Source organism: Oncorhynchus mykiss, chromosome 25 (assembly GCF_057628025.1).
Source record: "Oncorhynchus mykiss isolate SJ-2025 chromosome 25, ASM5762802v1, whole genome shotgun sequence".
Lineage (NCBI taxonomy): Eukaryota > Metazoa > Chordata > Actinopteri > Salmoniformes > Salmonidae > Oncorhynchus > Oncorhynchus mykiss.
This window is the reverse complement of record NC_143046.1, coordinates 57,580,283-57,602,320: the sequence shown is the minus strand read 5'-3', so window position 1 is coordinate 57,602,320 and position 22,038 is coordinate 57,580,283. Positions and strand designations below refer to the sequence as shown.

General features: G+C 49.9%; 1 protein-coding gene and 1 long non-coding RNA gene across 3 annotated transcripts in view; one reads left to right on the top strand and one right to left on the bottom strand.

Moving 5' to 3' along the window:
• LOC110504191 (growth regulating estrogen receptor binding 1) overlaps positions 1 to 19,740 on the top strand; it is a 57,961-nt gene extending 38,221 nt beyond the window's left edge. Inside the window, exons 22-33 of one of the 2 annotated variants that reach the window (XM_036962793.2) lie at positions 9,266 to 9,425; positions 9,597 to 9,699; positions 10,023 to 10,178; positions 10,528 to 10,664; positions 10,818 to 10,979; positions 11,424 to 11,628; positions 11,875 to 12,037; positions 12,202 to 12,438; positions 12,851 to 12,986; positions 13,375 to 13,575; positions 13,663 to 13,801; positions 17,472 to 19,740. In XM_036962793.2, the coding sequence (XP_036818688.2) occupies positions 9,266 to 9,425; positions 9,597 to 9,699; positions 10,023 to 10,178; positions 10,528 to 10,664; positions 10,818 to 10,979; positions 11,424 to 11,628; positions 11,875 to 12,037; positions 12,202 to 12,438; positions 12,851 to 12,986; positions 13,375 to 13,575; positions 13,663 to 13,801; positions 17,472 to 17,635 (1,963 nt within the window). In that variant the 3' untranslated portion in view covers positions 17,636 to 19,740. Of the gene's footprint in view, positions 1 to 9,265; positions 9,426 to 9,596; positions 9,700 to 10,022; positions 10,179 to 10,527; positions 10,665 to 10,817; positions 10,980 to 11,423; positions 11,629 to 11,874; positions 12,439 to 12,850; positions 12,987 to 13,374; positions 13,576 to 13,662; positions 13,802 to 17,471 lie in introns of those variants that run through there. The other variant, XM_090220629.1, reaches the window with a different exon arrangement.
• Positions 16,921 to 21,272, bottom strand: LOC149972072 (uncharacterized). The gene is made up of 2 exons (XR_016491906.1): positions 20,902 to 21,272; positions 16,921 to 17,660 (listed from the first exon to the last, which is right to left on the bottom strand). It is a non-coding gene; the product is annotated as an uncharacterized LOC149972072 (long non-coding RNA).
• Between the last annotated feature and the right edge of the window lie 766 nt (positions 21,273 to 22,038).

Here is a 22,038-nt window from a genome sequence, read left to right as displayed (position 1 = left end):
TGTAGTCTGGGCCAGCTCCTTCAGGTAGGGACAAACACACACACATCTCACCTGTCTGTAGACTGGGCCAGCTCCTTCAGGTAGGGACAAACACACACACATCTCACCTGTCTGTAGTCTGGGTCAGCTCCTTCAGGTAGGGACAAACATATACACATCTCACCTGTCTGTAGGCTGGGCCAGCTCCTTCAGGTAGGGACAAACACACACACATCTCACCTGTCTGTAGACTGGGCCAGCTCCTTCAGGTAGGGACAAACACACACACATCTCACCTGTCTGTAGACTGGGCCAGCTCCTTCAGGTAGGGACAGACATACACACATCTCACCTGCCTGTAGACTGGGCCAGCTCCTTCAGGTAGGGACAAACACACACACATCTCACCTGTCTGTAGACTGGGCCAGCTCCTTCAGGTAGGGACAAACACACACACATCTCACCTGTCTGTAGTCTGGGCCAGCTCCTTCAGGTAGGGACAAACACACACACATCTCACCTGTCTGTAGACTGGGCCAGCTCCTTCAGGTAGGGACAAACACACACATCTCACCTGTCTGTAGTCTGGGCCAGCTCCTTCAGGTAGGGACAAACACACACACACACACACACACACATCTCACCTGTCTGTAGACTGGGCCAGCTCCTTCAGGTAGGGACAAACACACACACACCTTACCTTTATGTAGTCTGGACCGGCTCCTTCAGGTAGGGACAAACACACAAACACATCTCACCTGTCTGTAGACTGGGCCAGCTCCTTCAGGTAGGGACAAACACACACACATCTCACCTGTCTGTAGTCTGGGCCAGCTCCTTCAGGTAGGGACAAACACACACACATCTCACCTGTCTGTAGACTGGGCCAGCTCCTTCAGGTAGGGACAAACACACACACATCTCACCTGTCTGTAGTCTGGGTCAGCTCCTTCAGGTAGGGACAAACATATACACATCTCACCTGTCTGTAGACTGGGCCAGCTCCTTCAGGTAGGGACAAACACACACACATCTCACCTGTCTGTAGACTGGGCCAGCTCCTTCAGGTAGGGACAGACATACACACATCTCACCTGCCTGTAGACTGGGCCAGCTCCTTCAGGTAGGGACAAACACACACACATCTCACCTGTCTGTAGACTGGGCCAGCTCCTTCAGGTAGGGACAAACACACACACATCTCACCTGTCTGTAGACTGGGCAAGCTCCTTCAGGTAGGGACAAACACACACATCTCACCTGTCTGTAGTCTGGGCCAGCTCCTTCAGGTAGGGACAAACACACACACACCTTACCTTTATGTAGTCTGGACCGGCTCCTTCAGGTAGGGACAAACACACAAACACATCTCACCTGTCTGTAGACTGGGCCAGCTCCTTCAGGTAGGGACACACACATCTCACCTGCCTGTAGACTGGGCCAGCTCCTTCAGGTAGGGACAAACCCACACACATCTCACCTGTCTGTAGTCTGGGTCAGCTCCTTCAGGTAGGGACAAACATATGCACATCTCAACTGTCTGTAGACTGGGCCAGCTCCTTCAGGTAGGGACAAACACACACACACACACACACCTTACCTTTATGTAGTCTGGGCCAGCTCCTTCAGGTAGGGACAAACACACACACATCTCACCTGTCTGTAGTCTGGGCCAGCTCCTTCAGGTAGGGACAAACACACACACACACACACACACCTCACCTGTCTGTAGACTGGGCCAGCTACTTCAGGTAGGGACAAACATACACACATCTCACCTGCCTGTAGACTGGGCCAGCTCCTTCAGGCAGGGACAAACACACACACCTCACCTGTATGTAGTCTGGGCCGGCTCCTTCAGGTAGGGACAAAAACACACACCTCACCTGTCTGGAGTCTGGCCCGGCTCCTTCAGGTAGGGACAAACACACACACACACACACACACACACACCTCACCTGTCTGTAGTCTGGGCCAGCTCCTTCAGGTAGGGACAAACACACACACGCACACACCTCACCTGTCTGTAGTCTGGGCCAGCTCCTTCAGGCAGGGACAAACACACACACCTCACCTGTCTTGAGTCTGGGCCGTCTCCTTCAGGTAGGGACAAACACACACACACACCTCATCTGTCTGTAGTCTGGGCCGGCTCCTTCAGGTAGGGACAAACACACACACACACACACACACACACACCTCACCTGTCTGTAGTCTGGGCCAGCTCCTTCAGGTAGGGACACACACACACACACACACACACACATCTCACCTGTCTGTAGACTGGGCCAGCTCCTTCAGGTAGGGATAAACACACACACATCTCACCTGTCTGTAGACTGGGCCAGCTCCTTCAGGTAGGGACAAACACAAACACATCTCACCTGTCTGTAGACTGGGCCAGCTCCTTCAGGTAGGGACAAACACACACACATCTCACCTGTCTGTAGACTGGGCCAGCTCCTTCAGGTAGGGACAAACACACACACATCTCACCTGTCTGTAGACTGGGCCAGCTCCTTCAGGTAGGGATAAACACACACACATCACACCTGTCTGTAGACTGGGCCAGGTCCTTCAGGTAGGGACAAACACACACACACACACATCTCACCTGTCTGTTGTCTGGGCCAGCTGCTTCAGTTAGGAACAGACACACACAGACACACCTCACCTGTCTGTAGACTGGGCCGGCTCCTTCAGTTAGGGACAGACACACACAGACACACCTCACCTGTCTGTAGTCTGGGCCGGCTCCTTCAGGTAGGTACAAACACACACACACCTCACCTGTCTGTAGTCTGGGCCAGCTCCTTCAGGTAGGGACAAACACACACACATCTCACCTGTCTGTGGACTGGGCCAGCTTCTTCAGGTAGGGACAAACACACACACATCTCACCTGTCTGTAGTCTGGGCCAGCTCCTTCAGGTAGGGACAAACACACACACATCTCACCTGTCTGTAGTCTGGGCCGGCTCCTTCAGGTAGGGACAAACACACACACACCTCACCTGTCTGTAGTCTGGGCCAGCTCCTTCAGGTAGGGACAAACACACACACATCTCACCTGTCTGTAGTCTGGGCCAGCTTCTTCAGGTAGGGACAAACACACACACATCTCACCTGTCTGTAGTCTGGGCCAGCTCCTTCAGGTAGGGACAAACACACACACATCTCACCTGTCTGTAATCTGGGCCAGCTCCTTCAGGTAGGGATAAACACACACACATCTCACCTGTCTGTTGTCTGGGTCAGCTCCTTCAGGTAGGGACAAACACACACACACACACACACATCTCACCTGTCTGTAGTCTGGGCCAGCTCCTTCAGGTAGGGACAAACACACACACACACACACACACCTCACCTGTCTGTAGTCTGGGCCAGCTCCTTCATGCAGGGACAAACACCTCACCTGTATGTAGTCTGGGCCGGCTCCTTCAGGTAGGGACAAACACACACACCTCACCTGTCTTGAGTCTGGGCCGGCTCCTTCAGGTAGGGACAAACACACACACACACACCTCATCTGTCTGTAGTCTGGGCCGGCTCCTTCAGGTAGGTACAAACACACACACACACACCTCACCTGTCTGTAGTCTGGGCCAGCTCCTTCAGGTAGGGACAAATACACACACCTCACCTGTTTGTAGTCTGGATCAGCTCCTTCAGGTAGGGACAAACACACACACACACACATCTCACCTGTCTGTAGTCTGGGCCAGCTCCTTCAGGTAGGGACAAACATACACACACACACACACACACACACATCTCACCTGTCTATAGTCTGGGCCAGCTCCTTCAGGTAGGGACAAACACACTCACACACACACCTCGCCTGTATGTAGTCTGGGCCGGCTCCTTCAGGTAGGGACAAACACACACACCTCACCTGTATGTAGTCTGGGCTGGCTCCTTCAGGTAGAAACACACACACACACCTCATCTGTCTGTAGTCTGGGCCGGCTCCTTCAGGTAGGGACAAACACACACACACACACACACACACCTCACCTGTCTGTAGTCTGGGACAGCTCATTCAGGTAGGGACACACACACACACACATCTCACCTGTCTGTAGACTGGGCCAGCTCCTTCAGGTAGGGACAAACACACACACATCTCACCTGTCTCTAGACTGGGCCAGCTCCTTAAGGTAGGGACAAACACACACACATCTCACCTGTCTGTAGACTGGGCCAGCTCCTTCAGGTAGGGACAAACACACACACATCTCACCTGTCTGTAGACTGGGCCAGCTCCTTCAGGTAGGGACAAACACACACACATCTCACCTGTCTGTAGTCTGGGCCAGCTCCTTCGGGTAGGGACAAACACACACACATCTCACCTGTCTGTAGACTGGGCCGGCTCCTTCAGGTAGGGACAAACACACACACATCTCACCTGTCTGTAGACTGGGCCAGCTCCTTCAGGTAGGGACAGACATACACACATCTCACCTGCCTGTAGTCTGGGCCGGCTCATTCAGGTAGGGACAAACACACACACACACACACCTCATCTGTCTGTAGTCTGGGCCGGCTCCTTCAGGTAGGGACAAACACACACACACACACACACACACCTCACCTGTCTGTAGTCTGGGCCAGCTCATTCAGGTAGGGACACACACACACACACACACACACACACACACCTCATCTGTCTGTAGTCTGGGCCGGCTCCTTCAGGTAGGGACAAACACACACACACACTCTCACCTGTCTGTAGTCTGGGCCAGCTCCTTCAGGTATAGACAAACACACACACACACTCTCACCTGTCTGTAGTCTGGGCCAGCTCCTTCAGGTAGGGACAAACACACACTCATCTCACCTGTCTGTTGTCTGGGTCAGCTCCTTCAGGTAGGGACAAACACACACACACACACTTCTCACCTGTCTGTAGTCTGGGCCAGCTCCTTCAGGTAGGGACAAACACACACACACATACACACACACACACACATCTCACCTGTCTGTAGTCTGGGCCAGCTCCTTCAGTTAGGGACAAACACACACACACACTCTCACCTGTCTGTAGTCTGGGCCAGCTCCTTCAGGTATAGACAAACACACACACACACACTCTCACCTGTCTGTAGTCTGGGCCAGCTCCTTCAGGTAGGGACAAACACACACTCATCTCACCTGTCTGTTGTCTGGGTCAGCTCCTTCAGGTAGGGACAAACACACACACACACACACATCTCACCTGTCTGTAGTCTGGGCCAGCTCCTTCAGGTAGGGACAAACACACACACACATACACACACACATCTCACCTGTCTGTAGTCTGGGCCAGCTCCTTCAAGTAGGGACAAACACACACACACACACACACCCACACCTCACCTGTCTGTAGTCTGGGGCATCTCCTTCAGGTAGGGACAAACACACACACACACACACACATCTCACCTGTTAGTAGTCTGGGCCAGCTCCTTCAGGTAGGGACAAACACACACACACACACACACACACCTCACCTGTCTGTAGTCTGGGCCAGCTCCTTCAGGTAGGGACACACACACACACATCTCACCTGTCTGTAGTCTGGGCCAGCTCCTTCAGGTAGCGACAAACACACACACACATACACACACACACACACACATCTAACCTGTCTGTAGTCTGGGCCAGCTCCTTCAGGTAGGGACAAACACACACACACACACACACACCTCACCTGTCTGTAGTCTGGGCCAGCTCCTTCATGCAGGGACAAACACCTCACCTGTATGTAGTCTGGGCCGGCTCCTTCAGGTAGGGACAAACACACACACCTCACCTGTCTTGAGTCTGGGCCGGCTCCTTCAGGTAGGGACAAACACACACACACACACCTCATCTGTCTGTAGTCTGGGCCGGCTCCTTCAGGTAGGTACAAACACACACACACACACACACACACCTCACCTGTCTGTAGTCTGGGCCAGCTCCTTCAGGTAGGGACACACACACACACACATCTCACCTGTCTGTAGACTGGGCCAGCTCCTTCAGGTAGGGACAAATACACACACCTCACCTGTTTGTAGTCTGGATCAGCTCCTTCAGGTAGGGACAAACACACACACACACACATCTCACCTGTCTGTAGTCTGGGCCAGCTCCTTCAGGTAGGGACAAACATACACACACACACACACACATCTCACCTGTCTATAGTCTGGGCCAGCTCCTTCAGGTATGGACAAACACACACACACACCTCATCTGTCTGTAGTCTGGGCCAGCTCCTTCAGGTATAGACAAACACACACACACACTCTCACCTGTCTGTAGTCTGGGCCGGCTCCTTCAGGTAGGGACAAACATACACACCTCACCTGTATGTAGTCTGGGCCGGCTCCTTCAGGTAGGGACAAACACACACACACACCTCATCTGTCTGTAGTCTGGGCCAGCTCCTTCAGGTATAGACAAACACACACACACACACTCTCACCTGTCTGTAGTCTGGGCCGGCTCCTTCAGGTAGGGACAAATACACACACCTCACCTGTTTGTAGTCTGGGCAGGCTCCTTCAGGTAGGGACAAACACACACACACCTCACCTGTCTGTAGTCTGAGCCGGCTCCTTCAGGTAGGGACAAATACACACACCTCACCTGTCTGTAGTCTGAGCCGGCTCCTTCAGGTAGGGACAAATACACACACCTCACCTGTCTGTAGTTTGGGCCGGCTCCTTCAGGTAGGGACAAACACACACACCTCACCTGTCTGTAGTTTGGGCCGGCTCCTTCAGGTAGGGACAAACACACACACACCTCACCTGTCTGTAGTCTGGGCCAGCTCCTTCAGGTAGGGACGAACACACACACACACACACACACCTCACCTGTCTGTAGTCTGGGCCGGCTCCTTCAGGTAGGGACAAACACACACACATCTCACCTGTCTGTAGACTGGGCCAGCTCCTTCAGGTAGGTACAAACACACACACATCTCACCTGTCTGTAGACTGGGCCATCTCCTTCAGGTAGGGACAAACACACACACACACACACCCACATCTCACCTGTCTGTAGTCTGGGCCAGCTCCTTCAGGTAGGGACAAACACACACACACACACACACACACATCTCACCTGTCTGTAGTCTTAGCCAGCTCCTTCAGGTAGGGACAAACACACACACACACACACACACACACACCTCACCTGTCTGTAGTCTGGGCCAGCTCCTTCAGGCAGGGACAAACACACACACCTCACCTGTATGTAGTCTGGGCCAGCTCCTTCAGGTAGGGACAAACACACACACATCTCACCTGTCTGTAGACTGGGCCAGCTCCTTCAGGTAGGGTTCAAACACACACACACACATCTCACCTGTCTGTAGACTGGGCCAACTCCTTCAGGTAGGGACAAACACACACACATCTCACCTGTCTGTAGACTGGGCCAGCTCCTTCAGGTAGGGACAAACACACACACATCTCACCTGTCTGTAGACTGGGCCAGCTCCTTCAGGTAGGGACAAACACACACACATCTCACCTGCCTATAGACTGGGCCAGCTCCTTCAGCTAGGGACAAACACACACACATCTCACCTGTCTGTAGACTGGGCCAGCTCCTTCAGCTAGGGACAAACACACACACATCTCACCTGTCTGTAGACTGGCCCAGCTCCTTCAGCTAGGGACAAACACACACACATCTCACCTGTCCGTAGTCTGGGCCAGCTCCTTCAGGTAGGGACAAACACACACACATATCACCTGTCTGTAGACTGGGCCAGCTCCTTCAGCTAGGGACAAACACACACACATCTCACCTGTCTGTAGACTGGCCCAGCTCCTTCAGGTAGGGACAAACACACACACATCTCACCTGTCTGTAGACTGGGCCAGCTCCTTCAGCTAGGGACAAACACACACACATCTCACCTGTCTGTAGACTGGGCCAGCTCCTTCAGCTAGGGACAAACACACACACATCTCACCTGTTCGTAGTCTGGGCCAGCTCCTTCAGGTAGGGACAAACACACACACATCTCACCTGTCCGTAGTCTGGGCCAGCTCCTTCAGGTAGGGACAAACACACACACATCTCACCTGTCTTTAGACTGGGCCAGCTCCTTCAGCTAGGGACAAACACACACACATCTCACCTGTCCGTAGTCTGGGCCAGCTCCTTCAGGTAGGGACAAACACACACACATCTCACCTGTCCGTAGTCTGGGCCAGCTCCTTCAGGTAGGGACAAACACACACACATCTCACCTGTCCGTAGTCTGGGCCAGCTCCTTCAGCTAGGGACAAACACACACACATCTCACCTGTCCGTAGTCTGGGCCGGCTCCACACACACTGGTGAGTAAGATGATACTGTATATGAATGTTTCCTTTACGTTCCTCTGTGTCAGACCTCTGCTGAGTAAATTGATGCTGTATATGAATGTTTCCTTTACGTTCCTCTGTGTCAGACCTCTGCTGAGTAAGATGATGCTGTATATGAATGTTTCCTTTACGTTCCTCTGTGTCAGACCTCTGCTGAGTAAGATGATGCTGTATATGAATGTTTCCTTTACGTTCCTCTGTGTCAGACCTCTGCTGAGTAAGATGATGCTGTATATAAATGTTTCCTTTACGTTCCTCTGTGTCAGACCTCTGCTGAGTAAGATGATGCTGTATATGAATGTTTCCTTTACGTTCCTCTGTGTCAGACCTCTGCTGAGTAAGATGATGCTGTATATGAATGTTTCCTTTACGTTCCTCTGTGTCAGACCTCTGCTAATTAAGATGATGCTGTATATAAATGTTTCCTTTACGTTCCTCTGTGTCAGACCTCTGCTGAGTAAGATGATACTGTATATGAATGTTTCCTTTACGTTCCTCTGTGTCAGACCTCTGCTGAGTAAGATGATGCTGTATATGAATGTTTCCTTTACGTTCCTCTGTGTCAGACCTCTGCTGAGTAAGATGATACTGTATATGAATGTTTCCTTTACGTTCCTCTGTGTCAGACCTCTGCTGAGTAAGATGATACTGTATATAAATGTTTCCTTTACGTTCCTCTGTGTCAGACCTCTGCTAATTAAGATGATGCTGTATATAAATGTTTCCTTTACGTTCCTCTGTGTCAGACCTCTGGTGAGTAAGATGATACTGTATATGAATGTTTCCTTTACGTTCCTCTGTGTCAGACCTCTGCTGAGTAAGATGTTACTGTATATGAATGTTTCCTTTACGTTCCTCTGTGTCAGACCTCTGCTGAGTAAATTGATGCTGTATATGAATGTTTCCTTTGCGTTCCTCTGTGTCAGACCTCTGCTGAGTAAGATGATGACGTGTACAGAACAGTCTCTGTATTACCGCCAGTGGACCATCCCAAGGCCTTGCCACATGGACAGCAGCAACCGCCCCGCAGAGGGACGCACGGACAACTTCCATCCCCGCAGACTGCTGCTCAGCGGGCCCCCACAGGTACACACACATTCACACACACACTGGTGACAGACTCACACACACACACACACACACACATTCACACACACACTGGTGACAGACTCTCACACACACACACGTTCACACACACACTAGTGACAGACTCACACACACACACACACACTATTCTGACTACTGGAACCTGTTCAGGTGGGGAAGACAGGGGCGTACCTCCAGTTTCTGGGCATCCTGTCTCGTATGCTGATCAGACTGATGGAGGTGGACATCTATGACGAGGAAGAGATCAACACCAGTGAGTTACCATGACAACACTCCCTGGCCTCAGCTCCATAACTACCACGGCCCTCCACTCTGCACCAGTCTTAATAATATGCATCACGTAGAACACTTTGAATGAATTACAGGACAGTACATAGCTTCCACCAAGAGGTTATTTTAAGTAGATATTTGCTGGTATAGACGTCTGTGTGTTGTATACACAACATGTGTAATGCATTATGAATTAATCCTATAGGTTTCCGTGCATTTAGGGATGTTTATTAAGGACCCATGAGCTGTTGTGACTGTATTATGAATATAAACACGCGCGTGTGTGTGTGTGTGTGTGTGGTATAGGTGACCAGCTGGAGGGTGTCCAGTACCACCCAGCCTGTGCTCCCTGGCCGATAATAGACACACTGAGGAGTATGCCCTTCGACTACACCGTCCACAACCCCAAATATGAAGACATCAGCACTGTCTATTGCCCTGACTACTACCCCAACACTGACGGTAGGATAGGGGAGTGGGGCATCTCTCTCGGTTACCATTATGATTGTGAGGTTTACTAGATGACATCTTTGTCTTGGACCTCCCGATCTCTTTCTCCACTATTTCCAGCTTGGCTGAGCTCTGTACACTCTTAGGAAGAAAAAAAAGGCTTATTCTACTGTCCGCTTAGGAGAAAGAACCCTTTTATGTTCTAGATAGATGTTCTAGAACCATTCTGGGTTCTAGATACGTGCATTTTATTCTAAGAGTGTAGCTGTATGTACGTGACTGTGGTTATCAGAGATGTTCCATGGTTCTAAACTGGTGTTTGCCAGGTTAACTAACCCCCAGCCCCTGCTCTGTCCCCCAGGAAACCCCAGACGTAAGGAGGACGTGTATCTGCGGAGGCGTACGGCCAGGATCAAACTGTCCAAATACGCAGCCTACAACACCTACCACCACTGTGAGCAGTGTCACCAGTACACAGGCTTCAACCCCGGATACCAGGTGAGCTGAGAACACACACACACACACACGCTATTTATTCTTAGCTGCTCAGTTGGTCTCATTCTCATTGCTCAGTTGGTCTACTCTATGTGTAATAATGTATTCTAGACCTGTAGCTAGATAATGTATTCGGCCATATACTTTACCTGGTAGATGTATGAGTCGCTGCTGCATGGCTTCACCTTCTCCCACCTGCTGCTGGGGGAGGAGATCCAGCTCTACTTCATCATCCCCAAGTCTAAGCAACACCACTTCAGCTTCAGCCAACCAGGAGGCCAGCTGGAGAGCATGAGACTGCCCCTCACCTCCGATTGGGTAACCTAACTAAGGCCCTTTGCCCCTACTACTAACCATAGTACCCATTCTCTACCCTTCTTCCTCAAGGGCGCACTTGTTCACTCCCATTTATGGGTGTAAGAAATGTGGTACAAACGTCCTTACAGCAATCCGGTGCCTTTCGATCTGCTAGGGGGGGATGAGCAAGTGCACAAGTCAAGGAGAGTAGTGTCAGACGACAGCCATACTCTAACATTTACATGAACCCCTGCAGAATGCACTGGCTAATTCCACCGCCCAGGTTCTCCTGTGCCTCATCTGCCAACCGTTCTTTGTTTCTCTCTTTTCTATATGCCTTCACCATCTGAAACCTCCTCTATATACGGACCTACAAAGTGTAGAAGCCCTAAGATCATCCAATCTTTGCAGAACCCACTCAGACATTTATATACCGCTGCATGTTTCTCCTCCCCCCCCCATCAGAACCCAGACTGCATCAAGAGCCCCATCTTCACCCCGACAACGGGTCGTCATGAGCACGGCCTGTTTAACCTGTACCACGCCATGGACGGGGCGGCCCACCTCCACATCCTGGTTGTCAAGGAGTACGAGATGGCTGTCTATAAGAAGTACTGGCCCAACCACATCATGCTGGTGCTGCCCACTGTCTTCAATGGAGCCGGCATCGGTACGCTAACTACCGCCAATCTCTTTCCTATTCACTCACTACCTCTCTCACTCTCTCTCTCTCTCTCTCTCCCTCTCACTTTGTCTATCTCTCACCCTCTCCCCCGTTGTGGAGTGAGTGAGTGAGTGGAGGAGAGAATACACACAACAGACAAGACTATCTAACAACATGAGACGCACTAACACAGAAAAATAACAGCAGTGTTTCCCGATGTCTCCCTCTCTGACCTCTGGCCCCTCCCCCAAGGTGCTGCCCACTTCCTGATCAAGGAGCTGTCCTATCACAACCTGGGGCTGGAGCGCAGGCACAGGCTGGAGGGAGGGGGGCCACCGGCCGACGTCTGGCCCTTCATCATAGTCTCTGATGACTCCTGCGTCATGTGGAACGCCGTGGACCTGGACTCACACAGGCATACACACACACACACACACACACTCACACATACAAGGAACAAGTTTCAGCTACACACACACACATCAACAATTTGTTTTTATATATATATATTGATGTTTTGAAAGTATTGTCCTCGCGGAGCTCTGTAATCATCTCTCTCCATTCTCTCTCTCCCCCCAGTGCCTCAAGGCCTGTAGAGAGGAACGTGTCTCTGAAGCAGGTGCTGCAGCACATGGAGGCGTGTCCCGACCTCACCCAGTACGGCCTCTGTGGGATCAGGAAGTGGGGCAGTCGCTCCCCGAGTCAGGGGAAGGGGGGAGGAGCTCGTCACGAGGAACCGTTCTCCAGAGGACACCTCCACGACTTCCTGCTTCTCAATGTGGACCTGACCCAGGACGTTCAATACAACGAGAACAGGCGAGACAGTAGAATAGAGTCAAATATTATCACATTTTAGTAGACACTCTTATCCAGGTTAAGTGCCATGCTAAAGGGTACAACGGCAGATTTTTCACCTAGTCAGCTCAGGGATTCGAACCAGAAACCTTTTAGTTACTGGCCCAACACTCTTAAACGCTAGGCTACCTGCTGCCGAATATGAAAGAATGGAATACAACCAGAATGGATGAGAGAGGACAGCCACTTTACTTTACATAAGTCATTGTTATGGTAAGAGGCTGCTAGGTTGAAGTGGTTTCTATGTGAAACATCACATCTCTGGTGAAAAAAAACTTCACTGAGCCATCACTCTTCCTCTTTCTCACTCTTCTTTTTATCTTCCTTTTCTCACGCTCCACTCTCTTCCTCCTCTTCCTCTGCTCCACCTCAGGTTCATGTGTGATGATGTGGACTTCACCCTGCGAGCCCACAGTGCTGGTCTGCTCATCTGTCGCTTCAACAACTTCAGTGTGATGAAGAAACAGATCGCTATCGGAGGATACCGTACCTTCATCATCAAGACCAAGGTACAGGCTTACACACACTCACATACACAAAACCGCACACACACGCATCACCACCTTCATCATCGTGTCACTCGACTTAAGATCAAACGTAGTGTTCCGATGAGATCGATTCATATCCGTCTCTAATGTAATATCTCAGTTCTGGGGTTCGATTCAATCCGTATTGCTGAAGTTCCGCGTTATAGTGGGATTGACATTTTTAGGTAATTTCTGATTGAGCCGGTGGCGTGTACCGCGAATCCAGTCTCCGCCAATTCGGGAACATTACCTTGAAATGTATATCGCGCAGTAAGGCGGAACTTCAGCAATATGTATTGAATCCAGTCGCTAATTTTGTCTAATGTTCATGCGTTGACCATTGCAATGTTGATGTAATGTGTGGTTTTAGATAACCGACGTCCCCACCTCCATCCAGCCGTCACAGTATATCTGTGCCCCGGACAGCAAGCATCCATTCCTGGCCACGCCTGCACAGCTACTTCTAGAGAAATACCTGCAACACACCAGCCAACGCCTGTTCCCCCTCAGCGCACGCAACTACACACACCCCATTCTGTCTGTAGACTGCTACCTTAACCTGGGGCCTGAGGTACACACACACACACACACACAAATACATATGTGATTGTTTCGATGTCAGATCACTCAACGGTGCGTCTTTTCCCCCTCCCTCTAGGTGACGGTGTGTTTTGTGAGTTCCAGACCTCACTCCATCAACATCAGTACTGCAGAGCTGCTGTTCAGCGGCCTGCTGCTCTGCTTCTGTGATTCCTTCGTCACACCAGGCTTTCTTAAGAAGTTTCACTTCCTCAAAGGTACACGCACAAAGACCCGTGCAGGCACACACCACATGTTATCACGTTTCTGGAAAGACCCAGATGCAGACAGTGTCGAAGTAACACAAGTTTATTACTAGAACAGGGGGCAGGCAAAACGAGAGGTCAAGGGCAGGCAGAGGTCAGTAATCCAGATCAGAGTCCCCAAAAAAAAAATATATATATAGAGGATACTGGGCAACAGAAGACGAACAGCAAAGGGGATAATGACCTTGGAGATGGGGAAAGGGCCTATAAACCGGGGGGGGGGGGAGATTGTGGGACTCTACCTGGAGGGGCAGACACCGGGTGGACAGCCATTCCTTCTGTCTGAGACGATACTCGGAGGTGTAGCCACGGGGCTATAGCAGCGTGACAGCGCATCCGACTTGATGTTCTTGGATCCTGGTCGGTAGGAGAGGGAGAAGTTGAACCGGGGGAAGAGCAAGGCCCACCTAGCTTGCCTGGAATTGAGACGCTTGGCGGTGTAGAGATATTCCAGGTTCTTGTGGTCGGTCCACACAATGAACGGATGTTCCGCCCCCTCCAGCCAGTGCCTCCACTCCTCCAACTCCATCTTCAACGCGAGAAGCTCACGATTCACCACATCGTAGTTCCTCTCCATGGCGTTGATGCAATGGGAGAAGAAGGAGCAGGGATGTAACTTGAGGTCCAGGGCAGAACGCTGGGACAGGACAGCCCCCACTCCGACACCCAAAGCATCAGCCTCCACCACAAACTGGTGGGACGGGTCAGGATGAACCAAGATGGGAGCTGTGGTGAAATGGTGTTTGAGATCCCGGAACGCCAGGTCAGCAGCTGGGGACCACGTGAAAGGAACCTTGGGAGAGGTGAGTGCAGACAGGGAGGAAGCCAGGGTGTTGTAACCCCGGATAAAGCGGCGATAAAAGTTGCACAATCCCAGGAAACATTGTAGCTGCACCCTGGACGTAGACTGGGGCCAATCCACCACCGCTCTCACCTTCCCGGGATCCATCTGTACACACCCTGCAGCGATGATGTGACCCAGGAAGGGGATGGTGGAGCGATGGAATTCGCACATCTCTGCTTTCACAAAAAGCTGGTACTCCAGGAGGTGTTGGAGAACCTGTCGGACGTGGAGCACGTATTCTTGGGCGGAGCGGGAGAAGATGTGGACGTCGTTGAGGTAGACGAAGACTAACCGGTTCAACATGTTGCGGAGAACATCATTAACCAGAGCCTGGAATACAGCTGGGGCGTTGGTAAGGCCAAATGGCATGACCAGATACTTGTAGTGACCGCGTTGAAGGCGGTCTTTCACTTGTCCCCTTCCCGTATCCGTACCAGATTGTAGGCATTCCGTAGGTCCAGATTGGAGAACACGTTGGCCACCTGGAGCGGCTGGAAGGCCGAGGAGATGAGTGGTAGTGGGTAGCGGTTCTTCACCGTGATTCCGTTGAGGCCCCGGTAGTCAATGCACGGGCGCAGGGTTTTGCCCTTTTTCTCCACAAAGAAGAACCCTGCGCCGGCGGGGGAGGCAGAAGGATGGATGAACCCTGCCTTTAGGGAGTTATCAATGTAGGTCTCCATGGCCTTGGTCTCTGGACCCGACAAAGAGTACAGTTGTCCCTGGGGTGGAGTGGTGCCTGGAAGAAGGTCAATCCTGCAGTCATAGGGTCGTTGCGGCAGAAGGGAAGTGGCCCGGGCCTTACTGAACACTTCCCAGAGGTCCTGGTACTCCGTGGGAATGGCGGAGAGGTCCGGGGCAACTTCCGAGCCCCCAGGAAGACGTCCTGGGGCAGGCTGCGCTGACTTCAGACAATGGGTGTGGCAGAACTGGCTCCAGCCCATAGTGGCACCAGCAGTCAAGTCTATGATGGGATTGTGTCGCTGGAGCCAAGAGAATCCCAATACCACGGGAACCTGAGGAGACTTAATCAGCATAAATTGGATTCCCTCGCTGTAGCCCCTCACACAATATCATGGGAGTGGTATTGTGAGTGACCCGGCTTATAGAGCGCCCGTCCAGCGCTCTAACATCAATGGGAATGGAGAGGGGCTGAGTGGGGATGCCCAGCTCGGACACCAGGGTAGCATCCAAAAAAACTAATTGGCCCCAGAGTCGGAGTACCCAGAGAGATTTATACTTGTTACCCCACAGCAGGATGGCATGGAAAGGGGTGCGAGTAATGGGAGAGGAAAAGTTCTCAATAAGGCCCACCAGAGTACTCGCCCCTTGATGAGCCTGGTTTTTAAAGGGCAGGTAGCTACGAAAACGTCCCGTAGTTCCACAATATAGACAGCTCTGGGTGTGGAGTCGGCGTAAGTGTTAATCTAGCCCTGCCCAGGTGCCTGGATTCCAAAGGAGGTGAGTCGGCAGCCCTCTGTGTTTCCCGAGAGAACTCGTGTGACGTCGGGTTCACTCGGACATGTAGACTTTGGGGATCTCCGGGGTTCTTTGGAGGCGAGGTGGGAATCGAAGGCGACAGGGCACAGATTTCCTCTCTCTCCTACATTCTCGAATCCGCCCATCGATCTGGATGGTCAAGGCTATGAGGGAATCAAGTTCCATGGGTAGCTCCCGGGCTGCAAGCTCATCTTTGACCACCTCCGATAGTCCGTAAACGAACATGTCGAACAATGCTTCCGGGTTCCAGGCACTCTCAGCCGCCAACATGCGAAAAGCCATCGCGTTGCTCCCACACCGCCATAGCCCAGGCGAGTGCCCTCCTTGTCATCAGCGTTATGATGTAGCCCTATCCTCGAGCGGTCCGAGGGGAACGAAGAAGGCTGCAGCTCGAAAATGAGAGAGCACTAGGGGAGAAAAGCCTGGCAGGTTCCAGAATCTCCAGCATAAGGCTCCGGAGGAGGTAAGCAGGTTTCTCAGGACACTGGGTTAGGCTGGGAGATTGCGGGTGTGACCTGTTGTCCAGTGGGCAATCCGCGGAATTGCTCCAGCAAAGTCTCGAACGTCTGGTCGTTATGGTCCCTCCATAAGACATTACAGTAACTTCTTGTGTCGTCCAATGGTGGCTCCTTGCAGGGATACAGAATTGTGCAGCTGGTCTAAGCCTGCTGGATCGGTCAGGGCCAGTTCGTACTATCATATTTTAGGAAAGACCCAGATACAGACAGTGTCGAAGTAACAAAAGTTTATTACTAGAACAGGGGGCAGACAAAACGACAGGTCAAGGGCAGGCAGAGGTCAGTAATCCAGATCAGAGTCCAAAAGGTACAGAACAGCAGGAAGTCTCAGGGTCAGGGCAGGCAGAGGTCAGTAATCCAGATCAGAGTCAAAAGGTACAGAACGGCAGGCAGTCTCAGGGTCAGAGCAGGCAGAGGTCAATAATCCAGTGTGGTGGGACAAGGTACAGGACGGCAGGCAGGCTCAGGGTCAGGGCAGGCAGAATGGTCAAAACTGGGAAGACTAGAAAACAGGAACATTAGAAAAGACAGGAGCAAGGGGAAAAACGCTGGTAAACTTGATGAACAAAACGAACTGTCAATAGACAAACAAAGAACACAGGTATAAATACACAGGGGATAATGAGGGGAGGTGGGAGACACCTGGTGGGGGGTGGAGACTAGCACAAAGACAGGTGAAACAGATCAGGGTGTGACACATATATATACACACACACACAAAAGCCATCACATCCTCATAGGTATTCTCTCTTCCCTCGTCCAGGGGCGATTCTGTGTGTGATATGTGCTGACCGCAGTTCTCTGAGACAGACGGTGGTGAGGCTGGAGCTCGAGGACGAGTGGAGGTTCCGGCTGAGTGACGAGTTCCAGACAGCCAACGCTAAAGAGGATCGCCCCCTCTTCTTCCTCACAGGGAAACACATATGAACTGCCGTACCCCTCAGCGTGAGCCCTACAGTGGGGTCAAAATAGAAAGTCAAAATAGAAAGCCAAAAACTATCTGTATTCTTCTGGTGGATCAAGCCAATAACCCATAGACAGTAGTTGGTAGTGAATATAGCTACAGTTGAAGTCAGAAGTTTACATATACACTTAGGTTGGAGTCATTAAAACTTGTTTTTCAACCACTCCACAAATTTCTTGTTAACAAACTATAGTTTTGGTAAGTTGTTTAGGACATCTACTTTGTGCATGACGCAAGTAATTTTTCCAACAATTGTTTACAGACAGATTATTTCACTTATAATTCACTGTATCACAATTCCAATGGGTCAGAAGTTTACATACACTAGGTTGACTGTGCCTTTAAACATCTTGGAAAGACACCAGAAAATGATGTCATGGCTTTAGAAGCTTCTGATAGGCTAATTGACATCATTTGAGTCAATTGGTGGTGTACCTGTGGATTTATTTCAAGGCCTACCTTCAAACTCAGCGCCTCTATGCTTGACATCATGGGAAAATCAAAAAAAATAATCAGCCAAGACCTCAGAAAAACAATTGTAGACCTCCACAAGTTTGGTTCATCCTTGGGAGGAATTTCCAAATCCCTGAAGGTACCACGTTCATTTGTACAAACAATAGTACGCAAGTATAAACACCAAGGAACCACGCAGCCGTCATACCGCTCAGGAAGGAGGCGCTTTCTGTCTCCTAGAGATGTACATACTTTGGTTCAAAAAGTGCAAATCAATCAAAGGACAACAGCAAAGAACCTTGTGAAGATGCTGGAGGAAACAAAAATATCTATATCCACAGTAAAACAAGTCCTATATCGACATAACCTGAAAGGCCGCTCAGCAAGGAAGAAGCCACTGCTCCAAAGCCACCATAAAAAAGCCAGCCTACGGTTTGCAACTGCACATGGGGACAAACATCGTACTTTTTGGAGAAATGTCCTCTGGTCTGATGAAACAAAAATAGAACTGTTTGGCCATAATGACCATTGTTATGTTTGGAGGGAAAGGGGGAGGCTTGCAAGCCGAAGAACACCATCCCAACCGTGAAGCACGGAGGTGGCAGCATCATGTTGTGGGGGTGCTTTGCTGCAGGAGGGACTGGTGCACTTCACAGAATACATGGCATCATGAGGCAGGACAATTATGTGGATATATTGAAGCAACATCTCAAGACATCAGTCAGGAAGTTAAAGCTTGGTCGCAAATGGGTCTTCCAAATGAACAATGACCCCAAGCATACTTCCAAAGTTGTGGCAAAATGGCTTAAGGACAACAAAGTCAAGGTATTGGAGTGGCCATCACAAAGCCCTGACCTCAATCCTGTAGACAATTTGTGGGCAGAGCTGAAAAAGCGTGTGGGAGCAAGGAGGCCTACAAACCTGACTCAGTTACAGCAGCTCTGTCAGGAGGAATGGGCCAAAATTCACCCAACTTATTGTGGGAAGCTTGTGGAAGGCTACCCGAAAAGTTTGACTCAAGTTAATCAATTTAAAGGCAATGCTACCAAATACTATTTGGGTGCGTGTAAACTTCTGACCCACGGAATGTGATGAAAGAAATAAAAGCTGAAATAAATCATTCTCTCTACTATAATTCTGACATTTCACATTCTTAAAATAAAGTGGTGATCCTAACTGACCTGAGTCAGGGAATTTTTACTAGGATTAAATGTCAGGAATTGTGAAAAACTGAGTTGAAATGTATTTGGCTAAGGTGTATGTCAACTTCCGACTTCAACTGTATCAGTCTGGGGCTGGTATGGCTCTGTTCGCTGTAGTATTCATTTAGTATCAATGACAATTTACTACCATACTCCTATTAACCCTCCACCTCTCTGTTGTGTTGTGTTAAAAAGTAATCATTCCGCAGTGTCTGCCGCCGTTCATATTGTAGTTGATGATATTTTTTTGAGGAGTGTATTTTGTACAAATATTATTTTTGTAGACGTTTTCTTTTTTGCCTGGGCTTTTGTGACAAACTATTTTGCATATATTTAGACTGCTTTGTGTCATGTAAAGAGTAACCATGTCATGTTTTCTTTGGTGTCTTCATAACAATGTCCGTTACAAAAGCGTTACGTGTGGTTGTGTTTTCTGGAGCTCAGTGTTTGCAGCCTTCTGATGATCACTATGTTGAGAAACTTGAATCCATACTTTATGTACTGAGTGTGTAAAAGTACGTATTTTGAAAACGATCTCCATCTCTGCTGCCTTCTATTGGTTACACACCAGTCCAGGTGTGTGTACAATCTGAAAGATATATCTGTTTTACTATGATCTACTTCTTGTGGGGTAGTTACACAGTTGAACGGGGGCTTTAAACGAGGCCTCGCCGCCTCATGCCTTGGGGAGCCAGCCCGGCACCAACACCCCTGTTTCTGATAATCAACTAATCGCAGGCTTCAGTCTGGACCTGGATTTGTTAGTGCGGATCTTCTCTTGGCCTCACAGGTCGGGTCAACTCCCACCGTGAGCCTCTTTCTAGGTGAAGGGGGGCCTTCCTGTCCTCCTACCCTGAGCTGAGTTAGCAGTGGAGCCTTGAGTTTCACTTTATGCACACGGTCACCCCACTGGGTCTATCCCTGCAAGCCACGGAGGTTAGCTCACTCCTTCCTACTGATTACACTTCACGGGTAGTTTGTGACTCGGTATACTACGCGTCAGCGGGGGCTATTTTTGTGTACAACACCAACGAGCGATTCAATGATTATTTATAGTCCACTCTGTACTACTTGGTTACGTGGTGCGGCTCTTACTGCGTGGTTACGTTCCGCCACGGGGTTAAACTATTATAAACTGCGGAATAATCTCAGACACCCCTGCTAGCGGCTGGTCCTCCCTATCTAATTGACTGGACAGCACCCACATGGGTGAGTCACACTAGCTAAGTCCCGGGTGTAGGGTTTCAGCTAAAACTAGCTGCACTTCGTCTGGGTAGAGGACAAACTATAGACACCCAGTGCTCCTTTAGTGTGCTTTTTACACAGTTACCTTCAAGCCCCCCTTTGGTTTCCTGCTCAAGCCCACAATATGGCCTGGCTGCAGGCTACCTAAGCCTAGTTATGTTACTCTAATTCTTGACTATTTATTCAACCAATAAATGAACTAGTTAATGAAAACCAGTAACACTTCTATTTTGGTTCCACAGCTTCACACCTGATGGATTTTATTATTTTTTTATTTAGCTATTTTAATGCAGTAGCTTCTAACAATATCAATTAAATTCACTTCTTACCTTGCACTGAAGTGTTCTAATATTAATACATCAATCAGCTCCTTTCTTCCCCAGAATCTCCCTTTCTCCATCTTTTACGTTGGTTTTTATACACTTTTTGCCCAGGCCTATGCCTCCTTTGACTACAGCCACACAACACATCATCCCCCTTACACGTGACATCGGCGCAAAGTTACATAACAGATTGTCTCGTTCACCCGGGATATCTACACACAACAATCTGTGGTGTCATCTGCTTCACGACGCATGTGCCACCAGGCAACTCCACCAGCTCCTTCCCAGGGCTCGAGTTTGACGGGTATGTCAACACATTAGATTAACCTCTGCCCCCCAGCAGAGGAACATCTGCATACAGTCTACCTTCACCTGTCACTTCCTCCCTGCACTTGACTGGGTTTTGATGCTCCTCTAGCTGCTTGTGGTTGAGGCCTCTTCCTGTTCTTCAGCTTCTTCTTGATCTTTCTTGTTTCAATGTTACATAGAGTTCTGTCTAGGGACTGGAGGAGTCCTCAGGTCATATTAACTAGGCTCATTCACGACACCGGGGCACAAAAGCCTGCACAATCCTACTCTAAAGGTTGACTCGCTTCACAAATCTCTCACAGCAACTCTAGTTTCTAACCTCTAGGGGGTGGTGTCTCCCTCTTTATTCCCTTTCTTCACATTCTGTTTGCTGCACACGAGACTGAACCCTATATGGTCAGCAGAGGGCCGTACACACTATACGTTTACATGACTGACAGTCAGCGGAAGCTATTGCCACTAGGCTCAAGTTGTGAACAGTACATCTAGTCCAATTGAAATTTGTCACCCCAATCAGAATCCTATGATAAAATGTTTTTCTTAATTGTAGTTATAGTTTGCTGTCATTTGTTCCAGTACAAATTCAACAACATTAATTACAACAGTTCTATCTTCCTTTCGAATTTGTTCACCACAATATGGGAGGGACGCAAGGCTGCCAGTTCATTTGCGGTATGACCACCAGTACAGTACACCTTCTTCAACAAAGAACTCACTTGAGTTATTTGATTAGATTCTTAGTCCTGCAACATCTTGTCTTTGAATTAGACATTACAATATGATACAGTACTATATACAATGTTACAATAACACAAGATGTTGTGGGGTTTTCCC